Here is a 17,165-nt window from a genome sequence, read left to right on the forward strand (position 1 = left end):
AGATAGGAAAGCCTTCCTCAGTGATCAGTGAAAAGAAATAGAGGAAAACAATAGAATGGGAAAGACTAGAGATCTCTTCAAGAAAATTAGAGATGGCAAGGGAATATTTCATGCAAAGATGGGCACAATAAATGACAGATATGGTATGGACCTAACAGAAGCAGAAGATATTAAGAAGAGGTGGCAAGAATACACAGAAGAACTATACAAAAAAGATCTCCACGACCCAGATAACCATGGTGGTATGATCACTCACCTAGAGCCAGAAATCCTGGAATGCAAAGTCAAGGGGACCTCAGGAAGCACTACTATGAACAAAGTGGAGGTGATGGAATTCCAGTTGAGCTCTTTCAAATCCTGGAAGATGATGCTGTGAAAGTGCTGCACTCAATATGCCAACAAATTTGGAAAATGCAGCAGTTGCCGAAGGACTGAAAAAGGTCAGTTTTCACTCCAATTCCAAAGAAAGGCAATACCAAAGAACACTCAAACTACTGCACAATTGCACTAATCTCACATGTTAGTAAAGTCATGCTCAAAATTCTCCAAGCCAGGTTTCAACAGTACATGAACTGTGAGCTCCCAGATGTTCAAGCTGGATTTCAAAAAGGCAGAGGAACCAGAGATCGAACTGCTAACATTCATTGGATCATGGAAAAGCAAGAGAGTTCCAGAAAAAAGCATCTATTTCTGTTTTTTTGACTATGCCAAGACTTTGACTGTGTGGATCATGACAAACTGTGGAAAATTCTTCAAGAGATGGGAATAACAGACCACCTGACCTGTCTCCTGAGAAACCTGTATGCAGGTCAGGAAGCAACAGTTAGAACTGAACATGGAGCAACAGACTGGTTCCAAATTGGGAAAGGAGTACATCAGGGTTGTGTATTGTCACCCTGCTTATTTAACTTCTATGTAGTGTACATCATGAGAAACGCTGGGCTGGAAGAAGCACAAGCTGGAATCGAGATTGCCAGGAGAAATATCAATAACCTCAGATATGATGACAACACCCTTAGGCAGAAAGCTAAGAAGAACTAAAGACCTCCTGATGAAAGCGAAAGAGGAGAGTGAAAATTGGCTTAAAACTCAACATTCAGAAAACTAAGATCATGGCATCTGGTCCAATCAGTTCAGTTCAGTTCATTTGATCAGTCGTGTCCGAGTCTTTGCGACCTCATGGATTGCAGCATGCCAGGCCTCCCTGTCTATCACCAACTCCCAGAGCTTACACAAACTCATGTCCATTGAGTTGGTGATGCCATCCAATCATCTCATACTCTGTCCCCTTCTCCTCCTGCCTTCATTCTTTACTAGCATCAGGGTCTTTTCAAATGAGTCAACTCTTTCTGTCACTTTATGGCAAATAGATGGGGAAACAGTGGGAACCATGAAAGACTTTATTTTGAGGGGCTCCAAAATCACTGCAGATGATGACTGCAGCCTTGAAATTAAAAGACACTTAATCCTTGGAAGAAAAGTTATGACCAACCTAGACAGCATATTAAAAAGCAGAGACATTTCTTTGCTAACAAAGGTCCATCTAGTGAAAACTATGTTTTTTCCAGTAGTCATGTATGGATGTGAGAGTTGCTATAAAGAAAGCTGAGCACCAAAGAATAGATGCTTTTGAACTGTGGCGTTGGAGAAGATTCTTGAGAGTCCCTTGGAATGCAAAGAGATCCAACCAGTCCATCCCAAAGGAAATCAGCCCTGAATATTCATTGGTAGGACTGATGTTGAAGCTGAAACTCCAGTACTTTGGCCACCTGATGCAAAGAACCGACTCACTGGAAAAGTCCCTGATTTGGGGAAAGATTGAAGGCGGGAGGAGAAGGGGATTGACAGAGGATGAGATGGTTGGATGGCATCACTGACTCAATGGACATGAGTTTGAACAAACTCTGGGAGTTGGTCATGAATAGGGAGGCCTGGTGTGCTGCAGTCCATGGGGTCGCAAAGAGTTGAACGCAACTGAGAAACTGAACTGAGCTGAACAGGCATAGAAGAGATTAAGAAGAGGTAGCAAGAATAAGAGCTGTACAAAAAAAGATCTCAATGACTCGGATAACCACGATGATATCATTCACTTAGAAGTGGATATCCTGGATTGTGAAATCAAGTGGGCCTTAGGAAGCATTACTATGAACAAAGCTAATGTAGGTGATAGAATTCCAGCTGAGATATTTCAAATCCTAAAAGTTGTTGCTGTTAAATCACTTCACTCAATATTTGAAATGAGCCTTCAAATTTGGAAAGCTCAGCAGTAGCCACAGGACTGGAAAATATCGTTTTCATTCTGGTTCCAAAGAAGGGCAATGCCAAAGAATGTTCAAACTACCCTGTGATTGTATTCATTTCACATGGTAGAAAGGTCCATACAATTGCACTCATATCACTTGCTAGAAAGGTTATGCTCAAAGTCCTTCAAGGTAGTCTTCAACAGTATGTGAACCAAGAACTCCCAGATGTTCAAGCTTTATTTAGAAAAGGCAGAGGAACCAGACATCAAATTGCCAGCATCCATTGAATGGTAGAAAAAGAAAGAGAATTTCAGAGAAATATTTTCTTCTGCTTCATTGTCTATGCTAAAGCCCTTGACTGTGTGAATCACAGCAGAGTGTGGAAAATTCTTAACGAGATGGGCATACCAGTCTACAGTACCTGCCTCATGAGAAACCCGTGTGCAGGTCAAGAAACAACAGTTAGAACTGGACATTGGAACAATGGACTGGTTCAAAATAGGGAAAGGGATCAGTCAAGAAAAACTCTGCAGAGAGCAGGAATAGAAGGAACATATCTCAACATAATAAAAGCTATACATGACAAACCCACAGCAAACATTATCCTCAATGGTGAAAAATTTAAAGCATTTCCCCTAAAGTCAGGAACAAGACAAGGGTGCCCACTTTCACCACTACTATTGAACATAGTTTTGGAAGTTTTGGCCACAGCAATCAGAGCAGAAAAAGAAATAAAAGGAATCCAAATTGGAAAAGAAGAAGTAAAACTCTCACTGTTTGCAGATGACATGATCCTCTACATAGAAAACCCTAAAGACTCCACCAGAAAATTACTAGAGCTAATCAATGAATATAGTAAAGTTTCAGGATATAAAATCAACACACAGAAATCCCTTGCATTCCTATACACTAATAATGAGAGAATAGAAAGAGAAATTAAGGAAACAATTCCATTCACCATTGCAACAAAAAGAATAAAATACTTAGGAATATATCTACCTAAAGAAACTAAAGACCTATATATCAATTCAGTTCAGTTCAGTTAAGTCGCTCAGTCATGTCTGACTCTTTGCGACCCCATGAATTGCAGCACACCAGGCCTACCTGTCCATCACCAACTCCCAGAGTTCATATCAAACTCATGTCCATCGAGTCGGTGATACCATCCAGCCATCTCATCCTCTGTCATCCCCTTCTCCTCCTGCCCCCAATCCCTCCCTGTATCAAAGTCTTTTCCAATGAGTCAACTCTTCACATGAGGTGGCCAAAATACTGGAGTTTCAGCTTTAGCATCATTCCTTCCAAAGAACACCCAGGACTGATCTCCTTTAGAATGGACTGGTTGGATCTCCTTGCAGTCCAAGGGACTCTCAAGAGTCTTCTCCAACACCACAGTTCAAAAGCATCAATTCTTCGGCACTCAGCTATAAAACACTGGTGAAAGAAATCAAAGAAGACAGTAATAGATGTTCATGGATCGGAAGAATCAATATAGTGAAAATGAGTATACTACCCAAAGCAATCTATGGACTCAATGCAATCCCTATCAAGCTACCAACGGTATTTTTCACAGAGCTAGAACAAATAATTTTACAATTTGTATGGAAATACAAAAAACCTCCAACAGCCAAAGCAATCTTGAGAAAGAATGGAACTGGAGGAATCAACCTGCCTGACTTCAGATTCTACTACAAAGCTACAGTCATCAAGACAGTATGGTACTGGCACAGAGACAGAAATATAGATCAATGGAACAAAATAGAAAGCCCAGAGATAAATCCATGCACCAATGGACACCTTATCTTTGACAAAGGAGGCAAGAATATACAATGAAGAAAAGACAATCTGTTTAACAAGTGGTGCTGGGAAAACTGGTCAACCACATGTAAAAGAATGAAACTAGAACATTTTCTTACACCATACACAAAAATAAACTCAAAATGGATTAAAGATCTAAACATAAGACCAGAAACTATAAAACTCCTAGAGGAGAACATAGGCAAAACACTCTCCGACATAAATCACAGAAGGATCCTCTATGACCCACCTCCCAGAATATTGGAAATAAAAGCAAAAATAAACAAATGGGACATAATTAAACTTAAAAGCTTCTGCACAAAAAAAAAAGGAAACTAAGCAAGGTGAAAAGACAGCCTTCAGAATGGGAGAATATAACAGCAAATGAAGCAATGAACAAAGAATTTATCTCAAAAATATACAGGCAACTCCTACAGCTCAATTCCAGAAAAATAAATGACCCAATCAAAAAATGGGCCAAAGAACTAAATAGACATTTCTCCAAAGAATACATACAGATGGCTAACAAACACTTGAAAAGATGCTCAACATCACTCATTATCAGAGAAATGCAAATCAAAACCACTATGAGGTACCATCTCACGCTGGTCAGAATGGCTGCTATCCAAAAGTCTACAAGCAATAAATGCTGAAGAGGGTGTGGAGAAAAGGGAACCCTCTTACACTGTTGGTGGGAATGCAAACTAGTACAGCCATTATGGAGAACAGTGTGGAGATTCCTTAAATAACTGGAAATAGAACTGCCATATGACCCAGCAATTCCACTGCTGGGCATACACACCGAGGAAACCAGAATTGAAAGAGACACGTGTACCCCAATGTTCATCGCAGCACTGTTTATAATAGCCAGGACATGGAAGTAACCTAGATGTCCATTAGCAGATGAATGAATAAGAAAGCTGTGGTACATGTACACAATGGAATATTACTCAGCCATTAAAAAGAATACATTTGAATCAATTCTAATGAGGTGGATGAAACTAGAGCCTATTATACAAAGTGAAGTAAGCCAGAAAGAAAAACACCAATACAGTATACTAATGCACATATATGGAATTTAGAAAGATAATAATGATAACCTTGTATGTGAGACAGCAAAAGAGACACAGATGTATAGAACAGTCTTTTGGACTCTGTGGGAGAGGGAGAGGGTGGGATGATTTGGGAGAATGGCATTGAAACATGTATAATATCATATGTAAAATGAATTGCCAGTCCAGGTTCAATGCATGATACAGAGTGCTCAGGGCTGGTGCACTGGGATGACCTAGAGGGATAGTATGGGGGTGGGGGGGGGAGGTGGGAAGGGGGTTCAGGATGGGGAACACATGTACACCCATGGCGGATTCATGTTGATGTATGGCAAAACCAATACAGTATTGTAAAGTAATTAGCCTCCAATTAAAATAAATAAATTTACTAAAAAATAAATAAATCTAAAAAAATAAAAGACTGTATATTGTCACCCTGCTTACTTACTTCTATGCACAGTACATCATATTAAGTGCCTGGTTGTATGCATCACAAGTTAGAGTCATGATTGCCAGGAGAAATATCATATGTATCAGAAATATCAGATAACCTCACCTATGCAGATGATATTACCCTTATGGCAGAAAGTGAAGAGGAACTAAAGAGCCTCTTGATGAAGGTGAAAGAGGAGAGTGAAAAAACTAGCCTAAAGCTCAAGATTCAGAAAATAAGATCATGGCATTCAGGCTTATCATTTCATGGCAATAGATGGGGAAGAAATGCAAACAGTGACAGATTTTATTTTCTTGGGCTCCAAAATCACTGTGGACAAGTGACTGCTGCCATGAAATTAAATGGCACTTACTCCTTGGAAGGAAAGTTATGACAAACCTGTGCTGTGTGCTCAGTCACTTCAGTCTTGTCTGACTTTTTGCTACCTATGGACTGTAGCCCACCAGGCTCCTCTGTCCATGGGATTCTCCAGGGAAGAATACTGGAGTGGGTCGCCATGCCCTTCTCCAGGGGATCTTCCCAACACAGGAATCACAAACCTAGACAGTATGTTAAAAAGCAGAGACATCAGTTTGTCTACAAAGGTCCCATATAGTCAAAGCTATGATTTTTCCACTAGTCATGGACCATAAAGCGAGTGGACCATAAAGAAGGCTGAGTGTCAAAGAACTGATGCTGGACTGTGATGCTGGAGAAGACTCTTGAGAGTCCTTTGGAGTGCAAGGAGATCCAACCAATCCATCCTAAAGGAAATCAATCCTGAATATTCATTGGAAGGACTGATGCTGAAGCCGAAGCTCCAATATTTTGGCCCCCTAATGCTGAGCCGACCCATAGGAAAATACCCTGATGCTGGGAAAGATTGAAGGCAGTAGGAGAAAGGGACAACAGAGGATGAGATGGTTGGATTGAATTACCGATTCTATGGACATGCGTTTAAACAAACTCTGGAAGATAGTGAAGGACAGGGAAGCCTGGCGCACTTCAATCCATGAAGTCACAACGAGTCAGACATGACTGAGCAACTGAAAAACAAAAACAACAAAATCCCCATTTTACTTTGTAGACATCCAGTTAGTGCCACCTGTATTAGTGTGTGTTTATTGATTCCTAAGCAAGCAATCTCTGTTTCTAGCAGAAGGTAAACAGACACATGCCTTATCCTTAAGGAAATGATATTTTTGGAATTAAAATGAGTGTCTCACTCTCCTACTCCCTTCAATCTTTCCCAGCATCAGGGTCTTTTCCACTAGGATTTCCTTCCAGTACCTGAATTCTGCCAATTGAAGGCGCAGGAACAAAAGAAAAAGTCACTGATGGTTAGCACATTTGTTTTGTTTTGCTTTGTTTTGTTTAACAAGTACATGCTAAACCTGCTGCTACCGAAAAATTTGAAATCTGTGTAGTAATGCATCTACACTTAATTCTTGACTTTAGGCAAAGTAATTTGTATAGATAACAGCTGCTCCAAGTTCAAGGAGAGAGAAAGTGTGAGAGGGAGAGTATGACACTGCGTAGTTTTGTGAAACAGGACCCTGACCTGGCACATTCAATGTTGTTCCAGAAAAAAGGTCCTCAGCAAAGAAGTTTTATTTGAATGTGTGTGATCCAGACCGCAGGCCCACACGAGAGAAACAGAGGCTCTTGTTCAGGGAGGGTACAAGGAATTAAGATGTTTTTCTGGAAGCAATGAGCATTTGTTGAGCTGACACAGGGCAATTTTCTAAGACAGATTTAGAATGATGATGGTAACCTTTTTAAGAGTTGATTCATACTCAGTCCAAGGAAACATCATCATAATGAAGACACTTAATACCAAGGGCCAACAGAAGAGATTCATATAAAATTGCTTCTATGTAGGCTGGTGAACTAATAGTTTAGGCTGTCCAGAAGATTGATATGGAAGAGGGAATAAATGCACATGTGTATACTACTTGGTGGGAGAATCCACAGAAGAGATGAGAAGAAGAAAGTGGAAGCAGCACTTAGTTGTAGTACTGACCCAAACTGTTACCAAAAGTGGGGTCTGGCTGCTCACTGCTTGAAAGTCAATACTGGAGAGGAAAGTTGGTAGAAAGGAAAGTTTTCTTTGTTTTGGAGGTTGCCAACTTGGGGAGAGGACAGACCCCTGTCCAAAGTGACAATCAGTGCTCAACAACTTTTAAAGGAGAGGTTCAGGGGTGTATAGGCAGAAGGAGGGGGCTACATGCAAAAACAGCAGTCAGTTCTGACAGTCATTTGAAATTGGTCATGTAGTGGTCTGATTAGCATCATCTTGATTGTTTTGGGTAAAATTATCTTCAGTTCTGGGTAGATTTGTTCCCATTTCTTTGGGACCAGTTCTCCAAACTGTGATAACTTAGGTAATGGCTACAATCTGGTCTTCATGTAGTAAACTTCCAGCTGGTGAGGCTTTCAGTATGTACAAGACAGCTCATAGGGGATGGCTTAGAATATTATCATATACCCTGAGAAGGAACTAAAGGTCCTTGATTTTGTTTAGTGGCTAAACTATTATTTTGTCCTGTTTGACTGATTTCCTTTCTTTCTGCATCTTCTCACTTCTCTGTTTAAATTTATTCTGTGACTAAGGTTTTTCTACAGACAAAGGCAGGCAGAGGACATGGGGTGGGGGAGGAAGGACCATACATCCCTGCTCCATTTCAAAATAGTCTAATCAAATAGCTCATTTTGGGATTTTTAGGGCTTTGAAGGTATCCAGGCGTTGAAGGTCAAGAGATCCCAGTCTGACTCCTGGCTCTGGAATTGATTCTTGACTTTGGCCAAAGCAATTTCTTTGTCACTAAGTTTCCTCAACTCTGTAATGTGAATAATATGAAGAATTTCTTTTTTCCAAATGAATATTAAATGAGTTAGTTATACAGTTTCTAGCATATAGTAAGTATGTTTGAATTTTTTTTTAGAATTAGAAGCATTGTTCTGATTCTTAAACATGTTGCTTAATCTAGATTAAGTGCAAGCATCAGAAACATAATTCTCAGCTACTTTAAGAATAACTTCTTTTTATTGCTATGTTTCTTATTGTTCTTCTCCCAACTTTATAGTAAACTCTAGGCAAGAAAAAGATAAATAAGCTAAAAATATATGAGAGCAACAGCTGAAAATTCAAACACCTTCAAGGGCCAGAAAGGCAGTCTGAAAGAATGAAATTGTCCTGGTAAGGAATGGGGCCAAGTGGACAGTTCTTATCTTGTCGTAAATGAACTGATCCCAGGGCAGCTGAGCTTTGTCAATCAGGGAAGTAGCTTTTTTAACAGGTTTTCAGATTTTTCAATGGAAGACTTACTAGAATTTTTAAAATTATTCATATTTATTTATTTATTTACTCTGGGCCAAGCCCAGTGCCAAAATAAGGGTATGGTCTTTTTTGTTTTTAAGTTGAAATATAGTTGATTTACAAAGTTGTGTTAGTTTCAGGTGTACAGCAGTGATCAGTTATACACATACATATTTTTTTCATATCCTTTTCGGTTATGCTGCTAAGTCACTTCAGTCGTGTCCGACTCTGTGTGATCCCACAGATGGCAGCCACCAGGCTCCCCTGTCCCTGGGATTCTCCAGGCAAGAACACTGGAGTGGGTTGCCATTTCCTTCTCCAATGCATGAAAGTGAAAAGTGAAAGGGAAGTTGCTCAGTTGTGTCTGACTCTTAGCGACCCCATGGACTGCAGCCTACCAGGCTCCTCCATCCATGGGATTTTCCAGGCAAAGTACTGGAGTGGGGTGCCATTATGGGTCATTACAAAATATTGAGTGTACTTCCCTGTGCTATACAGCAGGACCTTGTTGGTTACCTATTATAAATAGTAGTGTGTATCTATCTATAGGGTCACAAAGAGTGGGACGTGACTGAAGTGACTGAGCATAGCACCCACAAGAAATTTAAACAAGTATTTATTGGGTCTCCTGCTGTAGCAGGAGAGAGTGAGAATAAGTAGTATGTTCCCTTGCTCACTTCCGGAGTAGAGATCTAGCTGATTTCTTATATGGAGTGAGGGTAGGGACAGGTCCAGGAATCAGGCCAAAGGGATGGTTTAGGTGGAATCAGTCCTGAATATTCACTGGAAGGACTGAGGCTGAAGTTGAAGCTCCAATACTTTGGCCTTGATGCCAAGAGCTGACTCGTAGGAAAAACCCTTGATTCTGGGAAATACTGAGGGCAAGAGGAGAAGAGGGTGACAAAAGATGAGATGGTTTGATGCATCATTGATTCAATGGACATGAGTTTGAGCAAACTCTGGGAGATAGTGAAGGACAGGGAAGCCTGGCGTGCTGCAGTCCATGGGGTCACAAAGAATCAGACACAGTGGAGTGACTGAATTGAATAGATGGTGTTGTGTGCAGGGGGCATGTACAGTATCCTGTTCTGATTCTTCAGAAGTGGGAGTTGGGTTCTTTTGTGTTTTTTTTTGTATCTTGTTGTCCATAAATTTGGAGTGGGAAATGGCAACCCATTTCATTATTCTTGCCTGGAGAATCCCATGGACAGAGAAGCTTGATGGGCTGTGGTCCATGGGGTCACAAATAGACAGACCTAACTGAGCGACTGAGCACACACCCACATCCATAATTTGCCCCGATTGTGAACACACACAGGTATTTTCAGTCCCTTACAGTTTCTTTGTATTTTGTTGCTTGAGGAAACATTTCTCCGGGTGCAAGCACTGCAGCAAATGATCATCCCAGGTCCCAGCTTTTCTCAGTTTAAGAAATTAAAGTGAGGGTGAGAAGAATTCAAGACTGTGGCTCTTAGTGTGGAGAGATGCTGATGGATCCAGAGATAATTAAGGGTGCAGATGAATAGGACAGGACTGAGGGAGAAGGACTGTGAGTGAGAAAGGGGAGTGAAGATTGTGGCAGCATTTTCTGTACAGTATTCAAGTTTCAGGAAAGATTCACACCTCCACCAACACAACACAAAATAGGTGACCTTGTCAGAAAAGGGAGTGCGCTTACCACCTGATTGGGCATGACTGTGTGGGTGGGGAGCATCTTTCTTGAAGCACTCTATTCTTAGTCTACAATATTACCTCTCCATAAGAAAAAGGAGCCTAACCTCTAGTTTTTCTCCCTCTTAAAGAATAAAAAGCAGCCAGGCGAAAATGGAAATTTAATTCATTGTGCAATTTGGTTCATATTCATTGTGTCATTGTGTTTTACCAGCATCTGCAATTGAAATGACCCCTTATTTCGGGTCATTCTCACCATACTTTATATGTCTCAAACACCAAGGAGTGTATTTCTGCTAGAAACACCACCCTAGCCACTTCTTCATTTATAAACGTGTTGACTAAGTCACACACAAGCAAATGTGTAATAGATCTTGCATTCTCCATCTCTTCCTAGAAGAAAAATGCCACTAACAAGATATATGAAGAGTTATACAAATCCACCACAGGGAGTGACTACAAAATAAGGGGAATAATAAAACAAAACATTTGCCTACGTCAAGTCTCCTCTCTTTATTCTACACCATCTCTAGGAAAGAAATAATGAACCTTTCTTCATGATCTGCTTGTTTTTATAATTGATTTATCTTGTGGTTAAAAGGAGATTTACTCACTAAAATTGAGACAGACAGGAGAAAGCAATTTGGGTTTGACCTTCTGGCCTGCTTGGGTATCACTTATCAGAACTGAAAACAGAGTGGAGTTCTATCACTCCTTCAGAATAAAACACTAGATTAATTCTTTAGAAACATTTTGTCTCAATCTTGCAGAAGCAGCCAGTGAATACTGTATATATATTTATGGATCTGATAACCTGGTGTGATTCAGAGATAGCAGAATTCTCCCCACTTCCAACTCTTGCTTTTTGAAAATCTTTTTTATGTGTTTATTTTTATTTGTTTATATTGCTACACCAGGTCTTAGTTGCAGCATGTGGAATCTAGTTCCCTGACCTGGGGTTGAACCTTGTATCCCTGATTGGGAGTTGGGAGTCTTAGCCACTGAACCACCAGGGAAGTCCCTCAACCCTATTGCTAATTAACATTTTGTCTACCCTGCCAGGCTTGCAGATTTTTTATTCACATTATATATTCATTTATTTAACTTACAGCTTTGTTTCTTATTTATTGTGATATTCCTGGTCAGAGATAACATGTTTAGAATTCATATTTGTATCCACTTTGATATGAATATATTTTTATTGAGTAACTTGCTGGACCAGGATTTAATAAAATTATAGCATGAATGACTACAAATAAATGAGGCTCAGAAAGGAGAGATGATTTATACAATAAACAAATACCACCTCATTACCGCCATTGTTTTCCAACTTACCTTTTCTCCATTAGGACACTCTGTAGACCTTGGAGACTTTAATGTGTCCTCCATTTTTCCACTTCTATGGGCTTTAGGCCAAAGCATTGAACTTGAAATAGAATTTGTGTTTTGTAAGGACAGGCTGACTCTGTATCCTCTCTGAACTCTCCCAGAATTCCCAACACCAAATCAATAACTACTGATGGAATTTGGCTTAATCCTTGGCTTATTGTCTCTCTGCACACATTTTTCTTATATCCTCTGGTTTAGGTTGGTAGAATTCTAGGTTTCCAACAGTGACAAAACACTCTGTCACTTTGAATCTCCTCTGTTCCTGATTAATTTGCAACAAGCGTTGCAACTCTTTCTGAAGCCTTCGAGATGTACCCTCAGGAGAAAGTTGGGTTGCAATTCTTTTCTGCATTACAGAAGAAGAAATAATGATTTGGGGGTAATCACTGGGAGATATATATACACATACATGCATGCACACACACACAGTCTACTAGTTCTAATCATTGTGAGGCTCAAGAAAAAAGCACAATGATTAAGGATGTAGCATATTCCATAATTTTAATTAAGCCTTGTAAATAAACACATGAAATAGACTGATTCTTATTTTAGAGATCAAGGAGCTGAGGCTTAGGGGATTCAGTCATTATGTGGTCATTATTGTCATTAGGTCTTATGGCTATTGGCATGGAGTTTGATGCCCTGTCTGTCTGGTCCTAACATCCATCTCTTTATAGTACTTGACACAATGCTGCATAAGCTTTACAAAGTGGAAGGTGCTCAGTCGTGTCTGACTCTGTGACCCCATGGTCTGTAGCCCACCAGGCTCTTCTCTCCATGGAATTCTCCAAGCAAGAATACTGGAGTGGTAGCCATGCCCTCCTCCAAGGGATCTTCCTCCCCCAGAGACCAAACCCAGGTCTCCTGCATTGCAGGCAGATTCTTTACCCTTTGAGCCACCAGAGGAGCCCAAGCTTTGCCAAGCTTGTTACCTTTTCTAACACAGTGCGCCAAACAGCTTGCTTCTAACATTGCCGGAGGGACAGTCCCACTCTGTGCATTCACCTTCAGATAAATGTCTGCTATAGACAAAGACTGGGGCATCTCTGTTAGCTCAGTTGGTAAAGAATCCTCCTGCATGCAGGAGACCTAGGTTCAATCACTGGGTTGGGAAGATCCCCTGGAGAAGGGAAAGGTTTCCCACTCCAGTATTTTGGCCTGGAGAACTCCATGCACTGTAGTCCATGGGGTCACAAAGAGCCAGACACAAGTGAGAAACTTTCACATCACTTTAGAGGAAGAATACATTTTATTTCATTTGCAAGGAGTCCAGTCATCTGAAGTTTCTATGTTAAACATGTCAAGTGGAGGATTCCACATGAACCGTAGTTTTTTATTTTATTTATTTATTTTTTGAGTGGGGGAGTACTTTTTCCAGCCTGGAAACACATGCCCTTTTCCCCAGGTTCTTTGAATTCCTAATTCTCACTGGAAAATTTAATGGAAAAGTCCAACACATCATGCTAACAGATTACTAATTAAGTATTATCATTTTGGGGATATTAAACCTCAAAAATGTGAGCACTGTACCTAATATTTTTTCTCCTTTTATTTTTCACGGCTCAGGGGGAACATCATCAAGACAGAAAGGCTTCCTAGGATGCATACGCTCCTTACACTTGAATGGGCAGAAACTGGACCTGGAGGAGAGGGCAAAAGTCACGTCTGGAGTTCGGCCAGGATGCCCGGGCCATTGCAGCAGTTATGGCAGCATCTGCCACAATGGGGGCAAGTGTGTGGAGAAGCACAGTGGATACTTCTGTGATTGCACCAGTTCACCATATGAAGGACCCTTTTGCAAAAAAGGTACAATAGAAATCTATGTTTTCCCCACAGGTTGTGTTTTAGTGCCTACATATTGTATTCATGTCACAGGAAACTCATGCCCTTAGAGAGTCCTCAAACATTCATTTACTCTCTCTCAATTTCCCTCTCTGCAGACTCTCTGGATTGCTTCTCAACATAATTCATATACACATCCTTCATGTGTGTGGTGGAGAAGGAAATGGCAACCCACTCCATTATTCTTGCCTAGAATCCCATGGCAGAGGAGCCTGGTGGGCTACAGTCCATGGGGTGACACAGAGTCGGACACGACTGAAGCGACTTAGCATCAGCAGCAGCAGCATGTTTGTGGATCCTGGCAGTACAGTTGAATAGGATAGGTAGTAACGGGAAAACACACTTGATGTGGCCTAGAGCCAGCTGAGCCCTGGGAGAGGTGGACTGTCATTTCTGTTGTACTAACTTTCCTAATTCCAATTTCTTCATCCACAAATGTGATCAAATAATCATAGAATCTAGCCGTGGAAAACCTTGAGAGACCTTGAAGCCATCATGAATCATTTTTACAATAGGGAGAGTATAGGTAAGTTAATAAAATCCATATCATGTATTTAAAAAAAATAAAATCTCTCAATTCTGCAGGTGACATGAGTGGGGTCTGAGGCTTTAAAAGCCTTGCCCAGGGATTCACATTTAGTTCCTAGGTGGCTAAGAATGGAGCACAGGCATCAAAACCCCTGCCCTAGTACCCTTCCTAATCCTATAAATTAATTTCATTGGGAAAAGCTAATCATGTTGGATACACACACTTGAACAAGGACTGATGCTTATGGTGTAAATTCTCTAGATAAATTAAAACTGACTACAAACTATAAAAATTCACGATTCAGTATCAATACCTAGTGTTTTTCAACTAGAAGGACAAACGATTTGGTCTGCTATCAATCTTTGCAGAATCTTCTAAAGTTTATTCTATTGATGGAAAATAAAGATTGTTGGACAAAGAATGTAAACATTAGTTCAAGAGCAGCATTTAAACTATTAAAATAAAATGTTTTAATCACTGTGAAACACCATTTACATACAAACAATGATAGGAATTGCAAATAATTCTTGTCAGTTCATGAAAACACATCTTTCAAGCACCAGTAACAAACAGTGTTTTATTTCATTCAACTTACTCTTAGAATTTAAAAATAATAGAAAAAAAAAAACAACGCTCAATGTTCTTTTTAAAAGACTGTAATTTAAGCTTTTCATTCATTGACGCTGGCCTCCTCCCCAGTTAGTTTGAATCATTTGCTTATTGTTGCTGGAAAGCATTGTGCTCCTTGGGAGAAAATTACCGATACAAATTTTAGGGCCAGCAGAGTGGCAGGCCTGCATGGAAGATTGAACTAAAGCAGGTCCTGTGTTGGTAGGCTGTTCATGTCAGCTTCTGGGTTTTAACACTGGTGGAAGTCTGTGGAATAATTTCCCCTGAAATTTGGAATGTCATCCTTAGACTGGCTCTACATGCTGCTGCTGCTGCTAAGTTGCTTCAGTCGTGTCTGACTCTGTGCGACCCCATAGACGGCAGCCCACCAGGCTCCCCCATCCCTGGGATTCTCCAGGCAAGAACACTGGAGTGGGTTGCCATTTCCTTCTCCAATGCGTGAAAGTGAAAAGTGAAAGTGAAGTCGCTCAGTCGTGTCTGACTCTTAGTGACCCCATGGACTAGAAGAAGCAAATAACACTAAGCAGAATAAACACTATCAAGCCCAAGTCCCTAAAATCTGCTAGCATTATTTTACAAGATCTATAACCAAGTGTTTGTTTGGGAAAAAAATAAAATATAAAGAAAAATGATAGAACTCTATGCATTTCTCCAGAGACATTTTTCAAACATCTCATAGATCATCTCACTCTAAATTTAGCCTAATTTCCCATTGGTTCCTTTCTCTGAAACAACTCCTATTCATTATCTTCTGTCCATGCCACTGCATCTTTTGACTGTATTTGTTGAAATATCTGCTGTGCTCTCTTCCTACATTTTAGTGTGATCTATAAGAAAAATGGACAAATATGTACTTAGCCTTTTCAGCTTGCTTCATATTTCACTATTTGTGAACTTTCTCCCCATCTCATAAATCTAAGGAAATAATTCCCTTTATATTCTGTAGTTGCAAAGTATGTAAGATGAACCTTCTAACCACATCTTTGAGCCATATCAGTTGACTCTGGGAAATGTGGCTTTGGACTGAAATGGGAACACTTAGGTCCAAGATGGTCCTAGACAAGGCTGTTCTCTATTGGAGGAGGCTTCTATGCTAACCTTCCATGTATATTTTAGGAGATGCAAATCTTGGAAATATCTAGGGTGAAATTAAGGCCATTTGTCCGTGACCAGTGACTGGCCTAGAACCACCATCTATTGACCCATTTTATGTTTCAGATCTGGATATAAACAAGTAATAATCACAAATTAGCTAGTACTTATATACTGCAGCATTTATTCCTTATGCCAAGGTATGAAGGAAGAAGTAATATTGCATTTAACACATGAGAACTCTGACAGTCATATTGGTTTAGTGACTTACACTTTTTGACCCTAATTTCATCCTATTACCACAAGAATGTGGTAATAGGATTCAAATATGTAAGGTTTTTTATTGTTTTGTTTGTGTGTTTCTCTTTTTTATTATTGAGATGTAATTTACATACCCAAAATGTATGCTTCTAAAATGGGCAATTCAGTTTTTTTTTTACTATATTTACAAAGTTACACAACTATTAGCACTCCATAATATGTTAATAAAATGGAATAGACAAAATTTCTCAGCTACACTAAATGCAAAGAAAAGAACTATAAGAAAATTGGATTTTCTTTTTGGTAGTTGTTTTTGAACAATAAGATTGGTTTTTATTTTTCTAGATTTCTGAGTATATTTTCAAATAGAATTCCGAATATATTATCTAATGTTTTAAATAAACATTCCTATATAATTCAGTTTTAATGATTGCAGTATATTTCAGCTGGTGGAATTGCTTCTGTGTATTTAACCCATTCTATCACTGGAGCATTTTAGTGAAGTGATAGTAAGACTCCGGTACCAGACCTGCCTGTGTTCAGATTCTGTCTCATCTACAGTCTACACTGTGTGATGCTAGTTGTGTAATTCAACCTCATGATTCCATGGTTTTTTCACCTGTAATATGTGAAAAATTTAGAAATTCTTTGTGAAAATCTGTCATGGAAATTTAACAAACACTTCACAAAGCAACTGAGATCATGCCTGGCACATAAAGTGTCAGTAAATTGCCCATATCATTATTTGGGAATAATCATCCCAAATAATGTATCATCATTATTTTAGATTAGCCCAAATTTTGTACACAAATAATGCTGTAGAACTTCCCTGGTGGCTCAGATGGTAAAGTGTCTGCCTGCAATGCAAGAAACCTGGGTTCAATCCCTGGGTCAGGAAAATCCCCTG

The 17,165-nt window shown here is 39.8% G+C and overlaps 1 protein-coding gene across 1 annotated transcript in view; it reads left to right on the forward strand.

Moving 5' to 3' along the window:
* CNTNAP5 (contactin associated protein like 5) overlaps positions 1 to 17,165 on the forward strand; it is a 1,040,194-nt gene that overhangs the window by 873,155 nt on the left and 149,874 nt on the right. Inside the window, exon 18 of the mRNA XM_027562987.1 lies at positions 13,471 to 13,710. Within this exon, the coding sequence (XP_027418788.1) occupies positions 13,471 to 13,710 (240 nt within the window). The remainder of the gene's footprint in view (positions 1 to 13,470; positions 13,711 to 17,165) is intronic.

Source organism: Bos indicus x Bos taurus, chromosome 2, assembly GCF_003369695.1.
Source record: "Bos indicus x Bos taurus breed Angus x Brahman F1 hybrid chromosome 2, Bos_hybrid_MaternalHap_v2.0, whole genome shotgun sequence".
Classification (NCBI taxonomy): domain Eukaryota; kingdom Metazoa; phylum Chordata; class Mammalia; order Artiodactyla; family Bovidae; genus Bos; species Bos indicus x Bos taurus.